The 26,106-nt window shown below is 37.6% G+C and overlaps 1 protein-coding gene across 1 annotated transcript in view; it reads left to right on the plus strand.

Annotated features, from left to right (window-relative positions):
• Window positions 1-1,899: 1,899 nt before the first annotated feature.
• ENPP3 (ectonucleotide pyrophosphatase/phosphodiesterase 3) overlaps window positions 1,900-26,106 on the plus strand; it is a 35,375-nt gene continuing 11,168 nt past the window's right edge. The window contains exons 1-17 of the mRNA XM_038130982.1: window positions 1,900-2,193; window positions 4,987-5,065; window positions 7,056-7,178; window positions 8,425-8,550; window positions 9,622-9,682; window positions 10,949-11,046; window positions 13,637-13,716; window positions 14,265-14,384; window positions 15,777-15,886; window positions 17,300-17,365; window positions 18,220-18,292; window positions 18,692-18,800; window positions 18,954-19,082; window positions 20,485-20,516; window positions 23,287-23,414; window positions 24,335-24,401; window positions 25,812-25,899. Of these exons, the coding sequence (XP_037986910.1) occupies window positions 2,077-2,193; window positions 4,987-5,065; window positions 7,056-7,178; window positions 8,425-8,550; window positions 9,622-9,682; window positions 10,949-11,046; window positions 13,637-13,716; window positions 14,265-14,384; window positions 15,777-15,886; window positions 17,300-17,365; window positions 18,220-18,292; window positions 18,692-18,800; window positions 18,954-19,082; window positions 20,485-20,516; window positions 23,287-23,414; window positions 24,335-24,401; window positions 25,812-25,899 (1,606 nt within the window). The 5' untranslated portion in view covers window positions 1,900-2,076. The remainder of the gene's footprint in view (window positions 2,194-4,986; window positions 5,066-7,055; window positions 7,179-8,424; window positions 8,551-9,621; window positions 9,683-10,948; window positions 11,047-13,636; window positions 13,717-14,264; window positions 14,385-15,776; window positions 15,887-17,299; window positions 17,366-18,219; window positions 18,293-18,691; window positions 18,801-18,953; window positions 19,083-20,484; window positions 20,517-23,286; window positions 23,415-24,334; window positions 24,402-25,811; window positions 25,900-26,106) is intronic.

Below are 26,106 nucleotides of genomic sequence, written 5' to 3' on the forward strand. Positions count from 1 at the left end.
CCAGGCTGGAGCAGGTAAACCCCAAAGTGTCTGAGGCTGTGGATATTTCCATAGTGGAGCCGTTACACCCCTGAATAATAGAATTGTTGAATCATTTAGGTTGGAAAAGACTGTTAAGTCCACCATTAACTCATGTCTCTAAGCACATGTACATGTCTTGAATACCTGCAAGGATGGTGACTCAGCCTTGCCCCAATACTTGACAATACTTTCGAGGAAGAAATTTTTCCTAAGGGCAACCTAAGGCCTTTTCCTCTTGTCCTGTTACTTGTTACCTGGAAGAGGCCCACCTGGCTACAACCTCCTTTCACTAGCTGCAGAGAGTGATAAATTTCCTTCCTAAGCCTCCTTTTCTCCAGATTAAACACCTCCAGCTCCCTCAGCCATTTCTCATAAGACTTGTGTTCCAGACCCTTCCCCAGCTCCACTGCCCTTCTCTGGACACGCTCCAGCACCTCAATGTCTTTCCTATGGTGAGGGGCCCAGAGCTGGACACAGCACTGGAGGTGTGGCCTCACCAGTGCTGAGTACAGGAGGATGCCCCCTGCCCCAGTCCTGCTGGCCATTCTATTGCTGATCCCAGCCAGGATGCCACTGGCCTTCTTGGCTACCTGGGCACACACTGGATCATGTCCAGCTGCTGTTGACCAACACCCTAAGGTCCTCTTCTGCAGAGCAGCTTTCCAACCAAGGGAAAGCCTGTAAACTGGGAGTAAGTCCATACCAGTATGGTAAGAGGAGGAATTAGCCTCCCTCAAGGGGCCCAGGTGTGGAAATTGAAGTGGATACAATGTTTAAATGTTCTAACTCATTGTCTTAGTTGCCTGTTGTATTGGAAGCACTATAGCAGAAGCCACATGAGCAGCGGGCAAGCCTCACAACCTACAGGTTTTAACCCAACCTGACTAGGTTTTGGCAACCAGTAGCTCCACACAACACACCTCCTGTCCTGGGCAATCACCACAAGAGATGGAGCCCTGGTCATGGAAGAAGGGAACTCAATGGGCATTTTACAGGTGTAAAACATCTCATAGAGTAAGGGAGTGATATCTGTCTGTAAATTAAAGGATGATGATCATGATGGTGATGGTGTGTGTGTGTGTGTGATTAATGGGGAGATACTGGATAATGTGGGACTTAAGCATAACACAAATTGTATAGAATAAGATTACTAATTTGCGTAGCAGTGGAGTTAATTTTGTTCATACCAGCTTGTACAGATTCATGCTTTGGATTTTTTTTTTTAACATAATTACAAACGTTATAAATTTGATTATTATAAGTTGCAGCTCATGTGATGCTCAAATTTGGAATCAAATCAACATCTGAATAGTTACATATTCATCATAGTCCTAGTAGGCTTTGAAGGTACATATTCATAACAGCCAATCCTTCTAGTAACCACCAAGTTGAAAAACAAATAGATTTTAAATTGTACTTAAACAAATCTTTTTTATTTTTTATTGAATTTGATTTGGCTGAATACAATTTGTTTTTAATTAGCACAGTTATAAGTGCTGGGGAAAAAAGCGGTGTAAGAAGGGGAAAGAAGTTGAGACAAAGATGGATTGAAACTAACAGGGAGAAATCCTCTGATGCTAAATAAGGAAAGAGATCTGAATGCATAGGCGTGACAAAGAACGCGAAATAAGAAACCGTCTCGTCTCCTTTCATACTGGTTTCGTATACTTAACACTTTCTTTGAGGATAAATTCTCTGGATGACAAGCTTTTCGCCAAATAGTTGAGTACTTGAGTATTTTAGCATTTTATTGCTTTGCAACACTTTAATTCTAATCTTCACTCAAGTGTTTGCCTAATGTCGTTCTTATCTTGAACAGTCAGGTTCCCTGAACACAGATAAATGTTTTTCAGCCTTTGACCTTTCAGAGTAGTTTTCCTGCTTGCTTTGGCTTCCTGCAAACCTAACACGGATGCAAGAGCTGAGATCTCATAAAAAGACCTATGAGCAAAGTACTAGAACTCTTGAAGAAGGAGCAGCATCTCACTCGCAGCTCACACAGCTGGGGGGGCTGAGGAAGGCAGGAGGCGCAGACAAGTGGCAGATCTCGACAAAATGGAGCTTGAGGATGATATAACCAAGGATCACAGAGGATATTCAGAGGAGATGTCTTTAAAATCAGAAGAGTATGTGAAGAAAAAAACCGTCTTGAAATACAAAGTCATCTGTGCTGTAAGTAGATGCTGTTACTTTAACAGTTCTCAAATCTGCAGGATTTTTTGAAGTTTCATTGTATCAATATAATCATTCAGGGTAGCTTAGTAATTGGTAGTTAAAATTTTACTGCACGAGTGTGTCACTGAAACTGCACTAGCTTCACTAGCACATTTCTAAAGTTCTTCTGGTACCTATGAAGCAATTTTTTTACTGGCACTTTTTGTTGTACTTCATTAACCTGACAGATCTTTTGCCTAGTGAAGACATTGCTTGGATACATTGTTTTAGATATTGTTTCAAAACTGATGTGTTTGTGGCCAAAGCAACCACACTTTCTTTTTGCTTACTTTTGTACCTTTATATTTGTCATTAACAAAACAGAACCTATAGGCAAGTCGTTGGCAAAAAACACTCAGGAAGCAAGGCATGGGAAAAGTCTAATGAAACACAGTATTGTCAGTCCCACATCTCAAATATCGTGTCAACTCTTCACCTCTCCCCTGAGGCTTTAAGAGCTATGCAGCTGCCTTGTAAACAATAAAGTATAGGCTTTTTGTTAAGTTTTTAAAATATTTTCTTGTATCTTCTGTTTGTGACCACAATAGAAACAAGCATTAAATATGTATATATGTTTGCACAAGCTCTTGCATTTGTAAATTGAAATTTAGAGAAAATACAAATACTGATTTTAGAAAAACTTGCAACTTAATTTTGAAAACAGCGCTATAAAAAAGAGAGTCAAGCTATTATACTTTTCAACTCTATGTCATCAGAACAATTTCACATAGTACAATTTCCTATTTAATGCTGCATTGTGCAAGGATTGCATAAAATATGAGGGAAATACTGGAAATTGTGAAAAAAAAGACGATGAAATAACAGACGTATTTTTTCTAAAGTCATCAGTTAAAAATGAGTCATGTGAAGGAATGTGGGAAAACTGCATAACTATAAAGGAAAGTAAATTATACCTTCAAGAGGTACTTGGAAGAGTAAAGTGAGAAATTTAAGTATCCTAAAACATATTCATTCTTTCAGATGCACTAGTTTTCAAATGCCTGCTTATACAAAATTCACAGTCTACATATTGGAGGTGTAAACTGTTAATATTCCACACAATCTATGATTTTGCTAAATCTAATGCATGAAATAGTTTCTTGGCAACTTCTTCCTGAAACTTTAGGCAGAGAATAGGAGTCACACTGTAAGTCCTCCAGCAAATAGAGAATATGCCCTAGGAACAACTTTTCTAAGAATAAGTAGTTGTAATTCTGAATTTAGTCAAAGAAGTTAGCTGTGGAAAGCCTGAGAATTTAAATAGGTGGTCCCACAGTTATTTCACCTCAAGAATAAATGTCCCAAAATCAAGGGTGTTTATGTAAATGTTATAATAAATGCATGGTTTTATCTGTATACCTGATAGGAATTTTTGGGTCTTACTTCAGCTGTCTTATTACTTCCAGAAGTGGGAATGTTTGTTGCTGTAGTAGTTGTATTTTAATTTGTACTTCAATTTAGTAGGATCTATTTATTTCAATTATTTCAATTTGTATCAATTTATTTCAAAAATGTGAGTTGTATATTATTATTTGTATATTATTTCAAAAATGTGAGTTTTAATCAAAATGAAGGGTTAAACCATAGTGTCGTTGAGGTGAAAAGTACATGCCCTGGTGATTAGGCTTATCTGTGCTCAGTGAAACACTTGGCAGTGTTATCCTCCCTGCCCAGAAAGAGTGAGTGCTGGTCAACACCCTTATTCTCAGAGCCTGCTGACTGGAAGTAAGATTAAACTGCTGCCTTCACACTTGAGATGTCTCTTCAAGGGACTTCAGCATTTCTGCATTGGGCAATCTTTCCAAACATCCTTATTCCATCTGTCTCCTTCATCCAGTTCTCTCACCAATCCTATTTCCACTCCTTTTGAGGTACATCTGTACAAAAACCTGTGAGTAAGCAGCAGGAAGAAAGTAAAATTGAGAAGGAGAAAGTGTGAAGGAAGTAACTATGGCATTGCTAGTGTTTGGTGTTGCCAGAGAAATAAATCAGTTGTACACCCACACCTGAGAACTGAGCAGCCCTCCCTGCTGCCACACTTCTGCCCAGCACCTGCAAGGCAGGACAGGCAGCAGCAAAGATAAGGGATGCTTGTGCAGTTGTTCTCAGTTCCTTAAAATTGCTGTAGTCTCAGATAAGAGGCTCCATTACAATTATACTGAGCTTGAGAGTAATTCTCTCTCATTTGGACTTTATTTTTAACCTTAGTACTTCCAGGAATCAGTTGTTAGATTCCTGGAAATGGCAGAAGACAAAAGAAAGCTGTTAGTCTCCTTCCAATTTCCTCTCACCTTAGTAACAAGGTGACGTATTATAAGAAACTGGCATGTGGGAGAAAATTTTACACTTGCAGCCTCAATCCAGCTAAATTTCTTGAGAAATCCTCATGATCATATCAGGTAAATACAGAAGATAAATAAAAGTGATCGCCTTTGTTTGTATAGGCAAAGCCCATGCAAAACAGATAAATACACTGATTACTTCCTACTTTCTTTTCTCCAGTAAAGATTTCCCCAATTACAACATCACAACTGGCCATAGGTTGAAAGTGCAGCATTAGGACCTCAGCTTCTAAGGTTATAACTATTGTGCCTTTCCTATCTTCAGGCTCAATTTTTGGATGAAGTACTTCAGAAAAATGATTAGTTCTTAAATCATGCATTCATAGAAATATTATTATGAGTTAATTTCTAATAAACATAACAATTTATCAGCGTTGTGAACCTTGGTTTCCCTGTGTCTGTGTGACAGGTTCTGCTGTGTGCTTTGGTGGTTGTATCCCTGGGACTAGGTTTAGGACTAGGACTCAACCGTGGAAACCAGGAGCAAGGTATGTTTATGATACTTTCAGCATAATTGCCAATGATCTGGATCTGGCAAAGGCATTCAGCAAAGGCTCTTTTATACTGTAATGTAAATGATCTGTGAAAAGTCACCATCTGTGAAAATAAAGTTCTTGCAAAATTCTTTAGAGTTTGATTGTATAAAAGCTGAACACTCACTATCTATACTTGAAAAACTTACCCTAAACCACCAAGTGCCTTGCTGAATCTTTCCAAATGTGTGAAACCTAGTTCATGGCACATTGGAAGTTTTATTACATTAACACTTCCTGAAAATTTGAGATATGTTATCCTATTATATATAATTATATACATAATTATTGCAATTATCCTATTATATATCATTATTACTTAAACAATATTTTGTGAAAGAAATATCATTGGATCATCTTCAGTATATTTGGCATAGTTCAGGAGGCTGATTCTAAAACAGATTATGAATATTCTGTGAAAACTTGGGTTTCTGTAAAGCTACAGTAAAAAAGGGATAGTGGCTTGATTCAGTGGAATGGTATTTTTTAGTTAGGAAAAAAAAAGTAATGTTTTGATGTCAGGGGGTCAGTCTAGGTGAGAGCAAACAAATGCAACACACTGTGAATTAAATAAAACACTTCCTTTAGAATCAAAACAATAGTAATCCCTTCTAAAACAATAGTAATCCCTTCTGGAGGAGTTCAAGGATGCACATTCTCATTGCATATTTCTCATTGCTAATTAACACATATTGTACTTGTTTTCCTAGTAGCTCATCAAGTCTTAGACCCTTCTGAAGACTTTCAATAGCATGGGCCCTAGCAAATAAGATGAAATGGAACCCTAATTGGGTTTTGATAATTTGAAAATTATTTTAGTTCTGCATTGTCTCTACAAAGTGGAGTACAGACAATGTGGTTACAAGGCTTGTCAATGTGGAGGCTGGTGCGGAACTGCAAGTGATCTTTGGAGATTTGGGGTTTTCTTCAGGTGTCCTCAGGAGACCCAGAGTTGTCCCTTCACCCTGCTCAAAAGTGTCAGAGCTGTGCTGTGGAATACTTGTCTTAACTTTCAATGCCAGGCCCATTATTTGGACCCTTAACTTTGCTTTAATTAGAACAGCCCAACCTACAGATTTTTAAGGTATATGATAATGATAAAATAGCAGAGATATTGTCAGAGTCTTGAGTGCTCCAATAAGCTTTATGGATTGTGTCCAGATGGCTTTTGCATGTTTCCAGGAAAGAGATTCCCCTGGGCTGTGCCCATCCTGCCCAGGGCCTAAGGGCCACTTCCCCTGTCCAAGCACTGACCCAGCAGGGATGGTCTTCAGCTTGCCACAGCCTTGCCCTGCCCTGCCGTGAGTCCTGCTGAGCCAGTCCCACCCATAGGCCAACAACCTTGACCTGTCCCTGTCATCATGGAAGTGCCCAGTGCCTGGTGTGAGGCTGCCCTTGTGCTGCCTCAGCTCCCCTGCTCCAGGCTGGAGTGGTGGGATGGCTCCTGATTGCTGGTCCCTGCTCAGCTGCCTCTGGGGAGTCCCCACGGCTCTGGCACCCTGCCCTGAGGGAGCTTCTGTCCTGTGCAGGTCTATTACAGAGCATCCGAAGTGGGAATCACTCTTCCTCTTTTATTTCAGACTGAGAAATGAGCAGGGGAGATGCCAGTCTCCCCTTCCTCATGCTGGCAGAGTGGGACACCCTGGCATTGCCTCCTGTGCCAGTGGTCCTGCAGAGAGCTGTTGCAGAAACAGCCCTGCCCCAGGCTATGGGCCAGCATGGTCCCAACAGCTGTCAGACCTTCAGCTCCCAGAGGGATTCCTACAGCCTTGCTTCCACCGTGTTGGCCAGTGCGCTGATGACCATATTGAAGAATGGCTAGGGAGTCACATTTGGGAATTTATTCAGCACATCTCTCCCTGCAGCCCATATCCATGATCTGTTTGCCTGACCTACATGGGACAGGGTTATCTAAACACTCAGCCTTGCTGCCTTCTCCTTACAGTCAGCTGCAGACACAAGTGCAACGAGCCACACAGGAAAGATATGCCCGGCTGCCAGTGCGACAGCGGCTGCAAGGAGCGTCAGGACTGCTGCTGGGACTATGAGGACACCTGTGTGGAGCCAAGTAAGTTCCCCTTCAGGCGGTGCTCACTGGTGTCCATTTTATTTTGAATTTGTTTCTTCACGTGACTGTAATAGAAAATGGGTAAATGTCATGTTTATGCAGATACACAGAAGTCATGCCACATTTGCTAGGGGAGGAAATGTGACAAAAATCACAAAATCATGGGATAGTTAAGGTTGCAATGGACCACTGGAGGTAATCTAGTTGAACCTCCCTGGTCAAGCAAGCTCCTAGAGCACACTCTGATGGCTTATGTCCTGGTGGCTTTTAAATGTCTCCCGGAAAGAAGATTCCACAACCTCTCTGAGCAACCTTTCCAGGGCTCTCTCAGCCTCACAGTATTTTTCCTGTTCAGGTGGATGCGGTAAAGTCAAGCTGCCTCTGTAATCAGATGGCTAGAGAGCTGTAACGGTGACCTGGCAGGACACAAAATCTTCCTGCATCTTTCTCAAATCAGACCCCTGTATTTTTGTCCCTTATGAGTAACCAAAGCACTTGCCGTGCATATTTCATGGCACATACAAAGCTGAAGATGAGCATGAGCAGGAATACTGGGTTATCTTTAAGCAGGGCCCTTGAAGCAACCCTGTTGTGCTGGTACCTCTTGTGCATTTGAAAATAAGGGGATGTTTCCCAGTCAGTTGTGCTCTCCAGCCTCATGCAGACCTCAGTGGGTCCACTTGTCTTCAGGGGAGTAGCCTGGTTCTGCATTGAGGCCAGGCTCCTCTCCAGTTACTGTCTCTCCTTTCCCAGCAGCTGCACAGTTATTTCTTCATCCTTATTGCTTTTTCTGCCTACTTCAGCCCTTACTTCTATTTTTTTTTTTCTCTCTGCTGCAACTCATGTGCAAGAGCACGAAAATGATCAGTTTGCTTCTCTTTCTCCTCTGTAAAAGAAATATGAAGTGGGTTTTTTTGATTGTTTGTTTGCTTGTTTTGCAGGGTTTGTTTTGTTTTGTTTTGTTTTGTTTTTCCTAGATCTTTTTGGAAAGATGGAAGGCTTTGAGGGACATGACTTTAGGGATACCTTTGTAAAATAAATTTTTGTATGACTGTGTTACTGTTCAATAGGCTTTTTGCATTAAATGAAATCTTGAGTTTTCTTTCCAGAGCAAACTTCTAAAGCAACTCAAACATTACATATAAATAACATTTTTTTTCTTTACCTGTTTGAAGGATTTCCATGAAAAGAAGTTCACATTAAGTTCTATGAACTGAATCATAGTTTTTTTCCTTCTAATTTTCAGCCCGATCTTGGAAGTGCACTAAGGTCCGTTGTGGTGAGACAAGAATACCTGGAAGTTACTGTTCTTGTTCTGATGACTGCTTGCAGAAAAAAGACTGCTGTGTAAATTACTACAGCATCTGCAAAGGTAAAAAAATTATATATATATATTTTTTTTTGTATGAAATAGATGGGCAAACATTGAAAATATAAAGGTAGATGAATTTGTTTCTCAAGACCAGAGTCTGACTGGCATTTTGAAAAATTAATGTTTTGAGATGAAGCTTTTGGTATTTGTCACTGTGAAAAACACCGTTTCTGCAGAACACTGTGAATTGTGTCATTCATGAGATAGACAGAATGATTTGGATATTGCAGAAGTATACCATGTGGGGGTTTTGGATTGTTTCCTGTTTTCTTTTTTTTCCCCTTTTTCCCCCCCAAAAATAGATGGGGACCATCTGAAGTATATATCGTAGTAGTCATCTGTAATTTAAAATTTCCCATCCTTTTTATTACAAATCTGGTTTTAGGTTGGATTTCTTATGTTTTACTTATCTTTGAGTATCTTTGTTCATGGCTAATTGTTTCATACTTGCTCCAGATAAACACATAAAGAATAGGCAGATACAATTCAGTCGCAGGAATGACACTTGAGGAGTATGATGGTGACATGGTATCTATTATCAGAATTCCTTTGCATTGTGGGAGGCGGTAAATCTTAAGGCAACTTCTGAAAAATTATAGTTGGTAACTAAATGCAGATTAAAGCTAGAAGGGGTTAAACCACAATGTACAGAAAGAAAAGGGCTAAAGAGAGAGCCCTGGGCTTGTCTCTAACTGCGTCAGTGGTACCCAGAAAAGAAAAAAGGAATAAGTAGCCCAGTGTGGACAGGATGCAGTTTGAATATTTTTAATTTAAAACTCAATAAAAGGCTAAGCTTTCATTGTGCTTTCTTCTTCATTTTGTTTCTTTGCTCTTCTATGTAGCGTATGTTCTTTGGTTTTCACTTACAGTTGGGAGCGCTAGTCCTTTCAGGCTTTGAAACAATTAGGTTGCACCAAATTATTTCTAAAGTAAAGGCGTCTTTAGCCCTAGATTTCTGTTGAAGCAGAAAATGTTACAGGAAGAGCTTTAAAAAGATCATCCAGGTATCTGATTTTTTTCGTGGTGGTGGGGGAGTTCAGTGCTAACTCGGTATTTTTTTTTTCCATTTAGGTGAAACATCTTGGGTAGAAGAACCATGCACATCAGTTGAAACTCCTCAATGTCCAGATGGGTAAGATAAATAAATTTGTTTTCTTAGCAAATAAAATCTTTGCGATGGTCAGAAATACTCCAGTGTTCTGAAACATGTTCTCATATTTATGGAGAGTAAAGTCCTTGCCCTGAGGAATATTCTGTAGAAATGGTTTGTGTCTAGGAATGTTTGTTCTTTTTAAAACCTTTGTCATTCATTGATCATTTACAGTTTAGAGCAGAGTACAGGAGTTCAAATTCAGATTGAAATTCAGTTTGCAAAGATCTGGGAAAATTGTTATAGTTATCTCAGTGTTCATTTATCACAAATTGTTCATAGTCCATTTTATGTTACCATATTGTATCTTTGACAATTCAGATAAGTCACCTTATGCAGTCTGTAATAACAGATAGAATCTGTGATTGCAGTTCTTTACGCAACAGGGTTGTTTGGGGCTTTTTTTGCTCCAATTATTTGCAGGAAGAAAGGTGTATTTAAAAGATAGCTATGAAGTAGCTGTATATCTACAAGTGCTGAAAAAATTTTACTATTTGTGTGGGATTTCAGAATCATAGGTAGAGGCTAAGCAGAACTAGCATTTAAAAGTTGTCCTCGAAGAAAGATGAATTCAATTCTGGTTCAGTTATAGTATTTGTGACATTATAATTTATTTTATTTTATTTTACTGCACATCTAGTTTAATTATAACAGTAAGACCATTAGTATTGTGACTTCTTTGTGGGTTCCTGCATGCACCTCCCAAAATAGGTATCAAAGTACACATTTTAGGTTAACAAATAACTTACTGAGTTAACACAGTTTCATAGTCTAAAGCTTGGAAAGTAGTGGAGTAGTGGGCTTCTTTAAGTGCTATACACTGCATTGCAATATAAAGATCCGTTTAATTTCAGATTCAAATCAGCAAGATGTTTTATGCAGACTGGTTTTATACAAAATATCAATGCTAGTGTGCTTCTCTGTTTTGGAAAGACCACTGTCAATAAGAACAAACTGGGATAGTGATTACTGCCTGATGTCAATATGAAAGTTTAAAAAAAATATTATTACTGAAATGATTACTTGTATTTTATTCCTCCTCTGGTTTCTTACCAGAAGGATTATTATTATTATTATTTGCTCTCAATATTGAACTATTTCTTTATCTCACACTGTGTTATTCATTCTGGGATGCATATGAATACTCTAGATCCTGCTTATAAAAGCTGAATTTATATTGTTAGAAATCTTAATAAGTCACCAACTCTCCAAACTTCTTTATGATGATAAATTTATATTTTCTTGTAGATTTACTCTCCCACCACTTATCCTTTTTTCAATGGATGGGTTTAGAGCAGAATATTTGGAAACTTGGAGTTCTTTGCTGCCAAATATTGAAAAACTCAGTAAGTTACCAAGGGTCCTTTGACTATTGTCTTTCAAAGTCTGCATGCAACCTCTCTGGTCGATTTTGCTACTGTCATGCATATGTGTTGCTCAGCAGTAAAAAAATCACAAACCAGATTTCTCTCATCAGTTGTATCTTTTCATTATTATATATATTCTGCATTGCTTCTTGTATTTGCACAGCAAACATGACTTTTTTCTTTAACAAGGCCTCTAATATTGGTCAGCAGCTTTTTATTAAATACAGTTTTATATATTAAAATATATATTAAATATATTAAATATATTTATTAGATAAAATGATTAAATATATTTATTAAATAAATATATATATATATAAATATATATTAAATACTTCTTAAAACTGAGAAGAAGTTCCAGATAAGCGTTTTCTGCACCCTCAGTACTGCATTAAAAAGTAGCTGAATAGCTGATAAGGAGTGTAACATTGAAGTATAATGCATTGAGTTATGGGGAAATTTTTTTTCAAGTCAGATATTTTAAGTTGTTAGTATGTTGACATTATTTCAGTAAGGCTCAAGTAACCATTTTCCAGGATTTCTGAATATTGTGAGGAAGAGTAAGTTGAAGATCTTTAGCTTGTGCTTTAAGGCGCTCTAAAAAGTGAGACTGTTAGTGCATATTTTGTTAAAATTCCTGAATATTTTAGAACTCAGATCTCCAGACACTTTGTACCTAAACAAAATGTCTCCATATTTAGTAATTTCTTCTCAGCAACAAAAGTCTTAAGTTGACAGTATTTGTATCAGTCCTGAGTATGTTACATTATGTTTCTATTGTGCTAATTTGAAAATTTCACATGTGTGTCATGAAGTACTACATTTTATGGAATAGTTAACAATCTTGTTTGTGAATAATGAGAGTATCCAGAAACCTGAGCTTGAACTAATGTGCAAACCTGACTTCTCGGGCTAATTGTTTATTCTCTGATGTCATTCTGACTGAAAGGAACTTGAATCAGTGAAGGAGTCATGAATGCTGAAGTCAGTAGTCAGTTCCAGTCTTTTGAAACAAGGCGTAAAGGGAATGCCAAACTGGCAAAACGAATGAATACTATTCTATGTCTATCTTCCCAAGAAATCCTTTGAAACAAAAACCAATCTAATTCAGCATTGCTCATATTTGTGGTCAACTTGAGCAATTGTTTATGCACACTCATGCTTATATTTCTCAGAAATCGACAGGAAAGGGAAATTTCTTTCTTTACAAAAGAAAAAATGTAGTGTTGATTGGTAGCATAAAATCTTTCCTCTCTATTAACTCCTTTAACCTAGAACTTTTAGTAAAGGTAATCAAGCTTATAGAATATGTACACTATGAATATAGATCCTTTATTGTACAAGAGAAATCCATTGAAAATTTTGCTGATTTTCTCATATCTTTCAATTATTCAATTATTCAGCCATTCTTCAAACACTCTTTAAGCCTTTTTTATTTTTCTGTATCACATTGGAACAGTTTTGTTGGAAGATTTCACACTTTCATTGTTTTGATTGCCTAGTTAAAATCAGCTTCTGTTTTTTGGCTGAAATGCTCTACATCAATGAAAAAAAAGTGTGTTTGAGCATGAATGAAATAATCATCTGTTTATAGCTTAATATAGAATTTTGTCTGTGTGAGTTAGATGTAAAAACATCATTAAGGCATCTGCCAGTCTTCATGCATTTGTTTTGTGGGTAAATAAGTTGAATCTTACAATGGATTTAGACATTACAGATGTTTGTGTGCTGAGAACCTTTGACTGATGAAAAGTAATGCAAGGTTTGGAGATACAGGGAGGACACCTGGGGTGGGATTCACTCCAGGGCAGAACACTTGCATTTAGACATATTCTTGGAGATGTCTGCATGTGAGATGATTATATGCTCATTGAAGTCAGTGCCTTTTTGTTTAGTACAGTCTGCACAGCATAGTGCAAGAGCCTAGAGGACAAGACAGCTCAATCACAGACAGAAGGTGCCACAGGACAAATTGTTGCCCTAATCTATCTTTTTGGTATACTTCAGAGTGCCATGGCCTTCAGCAGCTGTGTCAGGAGAACATAGATCTCAAAGTGATTTGCATCAAAACTGTCAACTTTCACGCAGATGTCTTGGACATCAGAGGGTTTTCCAAATGGCACCTGGCTCCAGTGCTTAAGCAACTGAGTCTTTCCCTGCCTGTCATAAATCAGCTCTGCAGAGTGTCTTGTTGGGTCTGACCTCAGGCTTTAGTCTCGTTGCATAAATATGTATAGCTAGGCCATTTTGGCAGACCAATCCAAATAAATGGAGGATGGAGGAGGAGCATCTGAAGGCCAGACAGGATCATTAAAGATTTCTCAAAGGACCTTAGGCCTCTAGGCTTTAGAGAGATGAATTGGGCATCCAAGTCCACTGACTGCAATGGGACAGTAGGCTTAGTTCACAAGGAGACACCAGGATTGTATGAGTCTTGTTTTGGAGTGACATTCCTCCATCTAAAACTGCATCAACTGATAGTGGTGATTTTTGTTTGTTTTGAAGACTGTTAGTTTTCAGTTTAAAAAAAATATAAGAAAATGTATATTAATACCCTGATCTGTTGCAGAAACGTGTGGCACACATTCAAAATACATGAGAGCTGCTTACCCCACAAAAACCTTTCCAAACCACTATACTATTGTCACAGTAAGTGAGAATTTTTGTTTTTCCTTTTCCTTATCTAGATAACACAGAAAGGATTTTTTGGCGCCTTTTTGTGGGACATGGGAACTCATGCTATAGATATCAGAGAGAGATAGAGACACTAAGATGGTACATACAGGCATGATCTGTGTGGCTATGCATCTCGCCCTGGCCTGTGAGCTGCTTATTCCTGATCCTTGTCAGTTTAATTGGATGTGGGTGATCATGGGTGAGGACACAGCCTTTTGATGATAGCGTTTGTTAGGGTGGGTTTGGCAGCTGACATGCAGCTACATGAAATACAGGGTACTTAATCTGTAGCACATCAGGTTTTAATTGGGCTGGGAAGGAAATATTGAAAAGGGAATTTGATGGGCATGCTGAATTCATTGGCAGGAAGATGATCTGTGGGAATTAGGAAAGCATTCTACTTCTAAGATAAGAAATTTCTTTAAAAATTGCAACTCTGTAGCAGTGTGCATTGAAACATAGTTTAGGGTCCATTTGATTTCAGGACTAAGCATTCTATTTTGTTTATTCTCATTTTACAGGGATTGTATCCAGAATCTCATGGTATCATTGATAACAACATGTATGATGTAGGCTTGAACGCGCATTTCTCACTTTCAGGGGAGGAAAAATTCAAACCTGCATGGTGGAAAGGGCAACCAGTAGGTTTGTTTGTCATACAGTATTTATGTCCAGAGTGATTTGTGTCATATCATAAAACAAAAGAAAAAGGGAATAAAATTAAAAACTGTGCAATATATTTGCAGAAAGTACTAGTTAACCTGTAGGCTTCATATTATAGGCTGCCTACAAAATAGTTTGCTTGTTATGAAAGTAAAAGGACTCTTAAAATGTTAATTCTGAGATTTAAAATTTTCACTCAATGTGGCAGTTAGTAAAAAAAGACTGAAATATTTCATCTAGTACTGGAATGGGCTTCTTGCCACAGGGAGCCACAGTAAATTTTCACTATGATTTGATTTTTGGGGTATTTTATTTTTGCTTGTCTTTTGATGACTTGCTACAAAATGAAATTGTTTTTTTAATTACATCTATTTACACATATCTATTTGCAAATGTCCAGGCATTTGAAAGCAAGGAAGAGAGTAGCAAAGAGCTTAATTTCTGAAAAAAAAAGTCAATTGTATATAACATATGACACATTTCATAACAACCCTGAATTGTACCAATGGTTATGATTAATATTATTAATTTCCTAGTAATATCAAGCTCTAATAATAAGGCTGAAAAAACCCCTAAATATATGCAATATGTAGTATACTTACTTAATATACATTTTTAAATGTGTACCTGTGTCTGTATAGAAATGTTTATAATATACTCAAATATCCAGATTTTGGGGCTGGTTTTTTTTTCCTGAAGTATTACAAGTTTGTAACACAACCAGAGCTGCACTATTTAGGATTAATATAAATATTCCCTCTTATAATAAAGTCATACAATTAGAATCCGTATCTGAAATAGAAAGAGATACAAAACAAAATGAAACTAATGTAACAGAATATTTCAGTTGGAATGGACTTACAGTTATCATCTAGTCCAGCTGCCCGACCAACTCTGGGCTGCCCAAACGTTTAGATCACATTTTTCAGGGTGTTGTCCAAATGCCTCATAAACACTGACAGGCACAGGGCAGCAACAACCACTTTAGGAAGCTTGTTCCTGTGCTGTATGTGTAATAAAATGTTTCCTAATGCCAAGTCTGAATACCTCTAAGGCAGCTTCTTCCATCTTCGTGATCCTGGGGTTTGCCGCAGGAAAAAGCATCACTGCCCATTGCCATTTATAGAAACCCCTATGTGTTTTTTTCTATGCTGAGACTATCCAGAAATTTCAACATCATGGTTTCCATGCTACTAGTTTTTCTTCAGAATGTGCATGTAGGAAACAAAACTTCAGGTCAGATATGGTCATTAGGTGACTGTGAAAGGAGAAGGAAGTACGCATGCTTGAAGCACATATTTCTACTTTTGTGATCTGAAGTCCTCCAGTGATGACAAAAAAAAATCATTTGTTTGTATCTTTACCCAAAGGTCTGGCTGACAGCAATGTCCCAAAATTTGAAAGCAGGCACCTTCTTTTGGCCAGGCTCTGATGTTCCAATTGGGGGAAAATACCCCACCCTGTACACCATATACAACGGGTAAGGTCTGACACAGCTTGTATAAATTCCTGCAGATTACTCCAAAAATCCAAACTGCTATTTGACTGTTGAAAGAAATGAAATACAAGATTTTTAAACAAGTCTGACAGTTAAGTGCCATGTCACATTGTCCTGGTTATGCCACAGAATGACCAAAAATACTTGAAAATTTCAAAACCATTAAGAGCATTTACAATGAGAAAGTCAAAGGGTACTGTATATCCGCTCTCCTAGACAGTTTAGAAGTCTTAGCCAAATGCAAAACACTAGGAGAGCATCCTGGAAATAATTAGTAGCCACTGCTAAGCTGCACCAATGATTGCCATAATTCCATGCATAAAATCAACAGATATTATATAGCACTCTAAAAATACTTGCACTTGAGAATAAGCTTACAGATAACCTATAGCCCAAGACAACAAACACAAACTAGGAAGCCATGGCAAGAGGCATTGGGAGACAGAAATTACTGGAGAGACTGCTGGATAGGGAACCAACTGAAAAAGAGGGGCTCTAAATTTCCTCTGGTCTTGCTTGCATGTTTGATAATGTGCACACAGCTGTTGAATCATAGTTTTTGTATGTTTTTTTCTAGTTCATTCAAAGGTTGCACATGTGAAGTACCAATTGTCTTCATAGTTTTCGTAGCATTATTTTTGTTGGGTTTTTTGTTTGTTTGTTTGTGTCTCTTGCAGTTTGTTTGTTTTGCTATGGAAGGCATTGACATTAGTAAATTATTTCTAGATTTTGATTATTATGATGATTGCAGTGTACTTTCCATGATTCTTGAGGAAGATAATCTAAAGCAAGCATAGAACCATAAGTCTCTATAGATAACAGAATTTGCAGTGATGTTGGTACTCAGTGAGGCTTGGTACTCAGAAAACACCTAAGTACTGCGAGTAACTAACATACAGCTTGTGCATGACTTTGAGGGAAAGCAGAGCTATTTAATGGGTGAATACTCTCAAAGGAAACAAAGCATGATCTCACAAAGACTTTGATGGGATTATTACTTTTAAAATATGAAAGTCCGAGGCTTATACATGCTGGAAAGAATAAAAATTATTCTACCTTGTATTTCAGGTTTATTTCCTCAACTTAAAATACCTTTTATTTTTGCATGTATTTTTAAATATATGAGTAGTCCCACCAACAGAGGTTTGTGTTTCCAAAATCAGGGTCTGTCTAATTTACCACTTAAAGTGACTTACATTCAATTAAAAAGAAGAGTAATAATTTTATTACTCTTTTTTACTCTTAATTGCTATACCTTGTTAAAATGCATCATTCCTAGTTCCATATCTGTGACTTTGATATGGACACTTTCTCTGTATCTAGGAAATAGAAATGCCAGTCAGAAAGTCTTGTTAACATCATATCTTTTTTAATTTATTTATTTTTTCTTTTCAGTTCAATTCCATATGAAGAGAGGATTTCAGGAATACTGAAGTGGCTTGATAATGCCCAACCTGAGAGGTAATACTTTGTAATAGCTATCTGCTTTGTGAGACTATAGCTTAGAAAGGTTTTAATGCTTAGCAATTGAAACTTATATTGGTGTTTGTGAAACATGGAATCTTCCTCACCATTTTAAATGATTATTTGCTGAACTGAAGCCTGTTCTGTATCTTATCATAGCTATGATAACACTGTAGGTACAAAAGATTAAAAAGTGAACATATATCTGAACAGGATGTACTGTTGTATGAGTTTTATTTGATTGTTGTGTCTTTTTTCTTGGTGCGTGTCCTGTAGGAAACATTGATTTAGTTTCTAAGTGTGGAAACATTGATTCAGTTTCTAAGTGTGTGGATGAGATTTTATATGAAGGTTATTGCACGAGAAAGGTTAAATACATGAAAGTAATTGCATTAAGTAATTCAGGATGAAAAGTAAATGTCAGTGCTGATCGTGGTGTTAACTTTGTGACGTGTAAAGAAATGAAATATTTTATTGTCATTTTATATGACAATTTGCTAATAAAATCCTAATGTATTTGCAGTTAGGGCATGCTCTCTAGAGTCTCACTGCTTAGTCAGGAAGAGCTCTTTCAGATGGTAGTTCCATTTACATCTCAAAAAGGATTGTTTGCTCTGGTGTCTGAGATCTTGAATTTTTCCAGAGTGATTTCTGGTTACCTGTTAAAAACAACTCAGAGGGAGTTGGATGATTATATTTGCTGTATGGACCATTGTCAAGGTTTAAAGAGGTTATTCATAATTCCTTTTAAAATGTCATTTAATAGTGCTTTTTTTCAAATCAAAGTGTTCTCTTTAGATGCTGCCTCTAAATTTTCATTATGTTCCATTCTTATTTATTTCTAACTCAAGGCCTGATATATACACTTTATATATTGAAGAACCAGATTCTTCTGGACATTCATTTGGACCAGTTAGTGCTGGTGTAAGTAGTTTCTATATTTTTCTTATACTTAATTGCACTACAAATTGTGTTGTAATATGAACTTAGCCAATTTATAGATCTGAAAAGAATGGTAGATGAAAAATTGCCATGGCTGTTTTATGACTTTTTGTTAAGAACTTTTGCTTGTAGTTGAGCCTAATGTTATGATTTCAGATCATACTAATAGAAAAAGTATTAATATTTATATTTAGACTGAACTTTAATTATGTTACTATGTGATATTTAGAAGCACATGGCCTGGAAAAATCCTCAGAGCTGTCTTTTGCGCTGTACTTCAGTGTTTGCTAATTTGTAACCCAAAAGTATTGCATTTTTACTTGCATGAAGGCAAAAAGTTCAACCTTTAAGGATCTCAGATGTAACTGGTTTATCTCACAGGTAATCAAAGCCTTACAGAAAGCAGATAAAGCAGTGGGGATGCTCATGGATGGACTTAAACAAAGAAATCTGCACAAGTGTGTAAACCTCATTGTTTTAGCTGATCATGGTAATGTATATACTTCTTTTTTCAAGTTAACTTTACTGAGTCACTGTTTTCTTCCTGTGTGAAATATGTGGGCTTAGTAGTGTTAATCCACTTTATAAATCACTTTATCTTCCTTGCCATATGAAAAAGTACTGTTTCTATGTTGCCCTTTAGGGATGGAGAAGACCTACTGCACGCAGTTAGAATATATGACTAATTACTTCAAAGAGGTGGATTTCTACCTGTATGCTGGGCCTGCAGCTCGCATTCGAGCAAAGAATGTTCCGAAGGACTATTTTACCTGTAAGTCTGGACCAATCCTGGGACTGGGCAATCAATATAGCAGGAAATAAACAAAACCAACCAAACAAATAAATAAGTAGTAGTAGTAGTAGTATCAGTAAATCAGTAGTAATCAGCATCATGAGCAGCTTTCTGTTTCCCTTAACTTGGCTTCAACATCCATGGAAGTTGTTTGGGATATTTTTTTTGAAGAATGACCCCTTTAGGTGAATTTGAACGTTAGAAAAGATTGTTGCATACTCTAATTTGTATTTTCTTGACATGGAAAGATGAAGTAAAGGTAGCTTGGTTTTTTTTTAAACTGGAATTCAGGTCTTTCATAAGTGCTTTGCTCTTCACAGATTTCTTGTGCAACATTGGCAGAGTCAGTCTTTTTGAAGTGATGAATATTTCTGTGTGTACAAAGTTACAGAGTCTGAACACAGTGGAATCTAAGCCTTGATTAAACCCTTTAGCTAGTATCTCAAAAGAATAGAAAATTGAAAACATTTGAGCTAACTCTTACTTGAAATAGATACCATGTTATCAGACTGGAAAAAAAATCCCAGAACTTTCTGTATCAGGGAAAACAGTGGAGATAAAATAATGGAAATGCTCTATATATTGACTTCAAAGAATTTGTAAAGTATTGTAAAAGGGATAGTTATTGCAGGTTGCAAATAAGAGCTGAGATCCCACTGTACTTTTTATTCATATTTTATAATTGTACCTATATTTGAAGGCACAATATTTATATGAGCCTTAGATGTACTTTTATCACATAAAGCAAACTTTCATTGGTTTAAGTCTTACAAAAGCAGCTGAGAAATGAATACACATGGTTTTTCTGCATCTCAATCTCAATAAAATTGTTGACTCATTTCCTATAATAGTCTTAGAATTTCTGCAGAAATTTTTCTTCCATGAAGTGCTCAGATTTACTTTTTAGAAAGTTAATCTCAAATGGTTAAACTAGTCTTGCAAAAGGTGCGAGGTGACAATACCAAGATAGACTGAAATTTCCTGTGTGACTGTTGCTGGAAGCAAAATACAAGACAAGTTCTCCAGGTCCTGTTCAATGAAAAAACGATTATACTTCAAACAGGGGTTAGATAAGAGAAAAAACCTCGGATCTGAGTATCTGTCAGCTTTAGGTGTAGGCAGTCATCAGCATGGCAGTTTTCTACAGTCTGCCCTGATGTACCCAAAGTTCTAGTGTTCTAGTTACTTCCACAGGCACACTTTACAGGCAGTTACCATTGGAAACATAACACTTCTACATGTGGAAGGCTACAGTTACCACTATCTTCACAAGCTAATAAAGAAAACCAACTTTATAGACAAAAAGCATGTGTAAGTTTTTGTCATGAGGCTTTGTCCTTCAGCCATTCAAACGTGTTAATTCATCTTTTCTTTCTAACAGTTGACTCAGAAGGAATCGTTAAAAACCTCACAGTGAGTAAATATTCTCATAACTTTTACTCATAGCTACTCTTAATAGGAATCTGAGGAAAAAACACAGTTTGTAAAAAAATGAGACTATGGTGCCAGTTTAAATAGTGTACTGACTCCAGTGTACCTTGGGAGGCAGTTCTGGAAGTTGTTCAAAGATGATTCACAAAGGTTTGCCACAGGGGATCTGTGTTCAGAAATAAATTGTTCTGTACTTCTCTTTGAAAGAGAAGAGGCTGACTTCAGGGGCAGAAACTTGGGTATATCTTCATGATAGAAGAGAATACAGCACAGAGATGCTTTAGGCAATAGGCATCTGTTAGCACTGGATGTGCTGCACTCAGGCTAGGCTAAAGTAACTTTTCCACACAAGAAATAATGACATTGTAGAGTACATTGCCACAAAGTGTTGTAGAGGCTGGAAGTATAAGTAGGAGGGGGGATTTTAGGCACATTAATGCAGGACAGCCCTGTAAGGGCTTTTAGATCTGATCCGTTAGGAACATCTGACTTAAAATTCTCTGAAGCCTAGAAGAAACTAAGCAGGTATGAGAAAGAAACTTCATGCAATACTTGGCTTGTTCTTACACACTTTCTCTAAGTGTCTGATTCTAGGAATTTTGGAGACCTGATTTGAAACAGAGTACTAGGCAAGATGGGCCTTTGGCATCAGGCAGTATGACTCTCTTAGGATCTTTTGACATATCACTGAAATAGTTGCAGTGCTCTTACATATGCTGCACCATGACAGGGCCCCGTACTGCTAATTCTGCTTGGAACTGAGCCATGCTGAATAGATGTAGCACTTGAGGGCAGGTGCAAGCTTGCCAGTGTCTCCCATGTGGGCACACTTTGACAGCTGGCTTCTGAAGGATACAAGCAAAGAAGTGCAGAACAGTTCCAACCAAAAGAAGATAAAACGTATTTCTTTTATTAAAGGGTGATGTGACAGTGCATGGTTCTTTCCTCTTATACTTTTTTAGACAGATAATTCAGTCTCTGTCACTTTTTTGTAATGTTCAAGATATACATTAATACATTTGGGAATGGTGTGCTGGCCAAACTAAAACAATTGTAGGACAGTTGTCTATGTGTATTTCTTTCCTTTTACAATTTACACTGAGTTTAACATTTAAACTGCTTGCTCTCAGTGTGCCGTCATAAATTCCCCTTGTTTTCTTCATTGCCAGTTTGTTTTCTATTCTGTGGCTTGTCCTGTGCTAAGCAGTAGACAGGTGTTGTGGTACATTTATAAAAATGCTCTCAGTTTGTCAAAATCCTGGGCTCCCGGATGGATATGCTTGCGATAAATCTCCACTAGAGGTCTCCCGTTAACCTGTTAAACTTACGGGAATAGGCTCAATGGCTGGGAATAGCTGAAGGAGCTTTCTTCTTTTTTTAAAAAAAGGAGCTAGCTCTTTTTTTCTCAGTGCTACATCGCCCACCTCGCTTTATGAGGTGGAGTCTGTCGCATCAAAGAGCATTGGTATGAGGGGAATATCACAATCCGCATGTTCTCAACCTCAGCTGAAACTGCTACTGCTAATAGTTACAGAGACATGACATCTTGCACTTTATGGGAATAGCCTGGTACCAGGATATGTCCTCTTTCCATTTCTCTTCATAAATGGTTGGTGTATTTTGTCCCTGTCAAGTTATTAGAATGAGGGGTTTTTGCAGAGAAGGGAGTTGTGTGTTTTATATTTATTGCTAATTGATAGACGTAAGTCATATGCTGATTTCCTCTATTTTTCCTTTTAATTAGACCTCTTCTTCCAGGCTAGCAAACACACTGAATTCTTATTTTTCATGTTCCTGGATTCCTCTGTACTTCTTTGATGACTACTGATGCACAGTTACTCCCGTGTCACATGTTAAAGTCTGTATCCTGTGCAGAGCATACAATTCTAGTATTTAGAAGTGAAGATGTCAGACCAGACTCCAAGCATGGTATAGTTTGCACAGCCTGTGTAGTAAAACAGGTCCACTTATGTGGCCTATCCAGCTTCCTAGCAGCTCTTCCTTCAGCATTTTAGATATTCTGGGTTATCCCAGTGCAGGATTCCTGATCTGGAGCAACACTTCTGAAACTTTGCCATGATGCTTGCAGCCAGCTGGAACGGCTTCTAATGGCCATTTATTGTTATGTCTTTGCAGTATGTCATATGTTTATCATTAGGCTCACAATTCCAAGCTCTTCCATGGCACGCCTGCTAATGCAGCAGTTATATGAACACACTAAATGTGGGTGTAAAAGATAAGACCTTTAGCTAACAGCTGAGCAATGGACATTTACATGCTCAGGCTTGAAGCTAAAACCCTAGACTGTGCTAAATTGTGTCTGCTTGGCTTCCTTTGTTATTTATTGAATGGTAAAGTGACAGAAGGTGGCAGAAATAAACTGCCAGGGAACTTTCTCTTGTGAAGTGTAATCTTACCAACAAGATGCCAATGGCATTAGTATGGAAATATAGACTAAACAGTTCTACTGAGTGTCTTTAAGCCTTAGATGTACTTTTATCACAGTATCTGTGCACTTGATATACAAATTGAATGTAGTCTATTTTCAGAGCGTTCAAAAAAAGTGTGGCTTTTCCTTGTATTGCTTGTATAGGGGCCAAAAATGACACCTGCAGGTCATGCGAGAAGCTATCTGTGAATAATGGGCTTTGTGCTTGCATTCCTATTACTAAGATATTTGTGATAATTTTGAATGATGGGTGGTGTTTTGAAACTGAGCAAACTCATGACTGGACTCTTTTCTCTTGCACAGTGCAGAAGATCCCCTCAGCACTTCAAGCCCTACCTGACCCCTGACTTGCCCAAACGATTCCACTATGCTAACAACATTCGTATTGATAAAGTTCATCTTATGGTGGATCGACAGTGGCTGGCTGTGAGGTAACATAATTTGTGTGATTTTTATGCTGGTTTTTTCATGCCACTCTCATCCCTTAAATTTCCTTCACAGATGCTTCATTTCCTTTTTTTGCTTTAGACTTGTTACATTTCCATGTTACAGTTAAAATCATACTCTGTATAAAAAGGAAACATGGTTGTTTTGGTGAAACCAAATAGCTGTCCAGGACGAACAAAAAGAAATGTGCACTGAAAAAAAATTTTATGATCACCCTATTTTACACTGTGTTCAAATGTTCTTGGGCCTCTGAAAACAGGATACCGATACCTGCACATTACAACTGTTCATTGGATTGGTGTGGGGTGACTATCTCTTCATTTTTCCATGTGTCTTAGCAATGGGTAGATAAAAATAAGTGTTAGTCACTATGTCAGAATATTCTGTTGTGTTGCTAATTCTATAACCCATTCCTACATTATCCAGGTCTCTTCACCCTTCAGAATCTATGATGAAAATGCATTGTCTTGTAAGGCAAAATCCCTTGCAGTCTTATTTATATTATTCCAGAGAGGCTAACAGCAGTTCTCCCGTTGTAAGCTTTCTGTTAAAATGCCAAAGAATATAACTAGGAATTTTTCCAAAACAGGTGACACTTGTTCTGCAACCTGTAGCTAGGTAAAGGCCTCAGTTCAAAAATAGCCATTTTTTCAATTTGCTTTGAAAATATTGTTTCACTGTACACTCATAGCCAGCTAGGATAATTTATTCCCATCCAGAGCAATTTCTGTTAGAGGAGAAAGAGGTCTTCATAGAAATGAATGTTATGATGAGCCATAAATGCTGCAATATGATGGCAGAGTCGATTCTCAAGGAATGATCGAGTCTGTGAGCCACAATGACTGCTATTAAGTGCTTCTATTTGTGCCAGTTTTATTTACACTCTATGATGGTTTCTCCTTAGGGATGAAAGTTACACATTTTGTGATGGAGGTAACCATGGCTATAACAATGAATTCAAAAGCATGGAGGTAAGAAGATTTCTATTCTATTCTATTCTTGCACTTTCTTATATACAAACTCATCATGTGCCAGGTAAATCAGCAGAATACAGAACAATGACAGTTTTTGCAGTGCAGTTTTTCTTTTCTGGCCACATGACACGTAAACTGTAAACACGTAGTAGGTCCAAATATTTGTATTGCCTTTCATCAATGTGTACAAGGCCTGTTTCTTTGGGGTCCTGTAGTAAAAACAGTCTGGGCTTACCTTACCTTACCTTGGAGACAGGTAGACTGCAGTAAACCAAGTCTACCATGTTTAGCTGCTGAATTCTTTCGTTCTTTCATTCTTCCACTGAGGCAATGACCAAAAAAATCTCCATAGGCTCTGGGAGGTCATCTGAGCATCTGGAAGCCTGTATGCTCAAATAAACTAAATCTCATTGTCTCTGCTTATCTTACAAGAGTTAATCATGTCACCAGTACAAAAAACTAATTAGCTATACTGTGTGTTACTATAGCCTATGTTACAGTTTCATCTCATTTTCACTTCTGAAAATATTTTGAGGTCTTGAGCTTTTGGTGTTTCATGTACTTTCTGTGATGTGAACCTTTAGCTAAGGTCAAGCATGCCACTTTAAGTCCCATATTCTGTGCCTAAGAATCAGATCCTTCTAGATCTTTACAACTATGTTAAAACCAAATGTCAGTTGAAGGAATGTTTGTATGGAAAGAAAAGGTAAATTCTGGTCACCTTGGAAGCCTTAATAATAAATAACCTTGCACGGGTGCCACAACTGATGCTTTTTTTTTTTTTTTTTTTTTTTTTTACAAAAGGAGCAACTTTTCATCTTTCTATAATAAACTGAAAATTCCTTTTCTGTTATGAACACGTAATATTATTTTAGAACAGATCATTGTCCTGTTAGTCATGTTTCCCGTATCTCCTGGCAGGCAGCTCAGGAGCTCACAAAGCAATAGAAACTCTTGTGAGTCTGTACCTAGTATCAGTGTTCTGCCACAAGGCTTTTGCAGGCTCCAGAAGGGCTGCCCAGCCATTGGTGGTACAGATGCAGGTCTCTGCTGAGGTTGCAATGGGCCTCTGCAGTTCCCTGCTCCTTGCTTTAACCATGGCCATAGACTCTTAAGTGACCCAAAGACTTCAGAGTGCAACAGGTACTTAAAAGACACCCCAAAACCAAATGAGATTCATTATAGAGTTTAAAATGGGAATTTTTGCTTTGCATTTTTCTTCAAATTATGTGCAATGGCAGAAAATTGCCTTCCTTACCACAATAATCCTGTACTTTTAACTTCTGTGACTGTGAAAAGACTGTATTTTGTTCCATTGTCCCAGTTTTCATGAAGTGCAACTGAATTGGTTTTGACTTTGGTTTCCTTTAGGTAACTATTTTTTTTATTATTACTATTACAATCTAGGCTATATTCTTAGCATATGGCCCAAGCTTTAAAGAGAAAACAGAAGTGGATGCTTTTGAAAACATTGAGGTTTACAACCTTATGTGTGGTGAGTAGAAACAATCCAGTACTTTAGACTATAAAGTTCTAGTATTACTAAAGAATCAGAGGGAACCACACCTGCCATGTGGGTTTGCTGTCAAACTGATGCCTGTGGAATTGTAGATAAGAATCTTGTAGAGAGTATCTGCTCTTGCTCATAACTTAGGATGGACAATTGAGGTCCCAGCAGTGCCCAATTAGGAAGCATGAGCCT

This window comes from Motacilla alba, chromosome 3 (genome assembly GCF_015832195.1).
Source record: "Motacilla alba alba isolate MOTALB_02 chromosome 3, Motacilla_alba_V1.0_pri, whole genome shotgun sequence".
Lineage (NCBI taxonomy): Eukaryota > Metazoa > Chordata > Aves > Passeriformes > Motacillidae > Motacilla > Motacilla alba.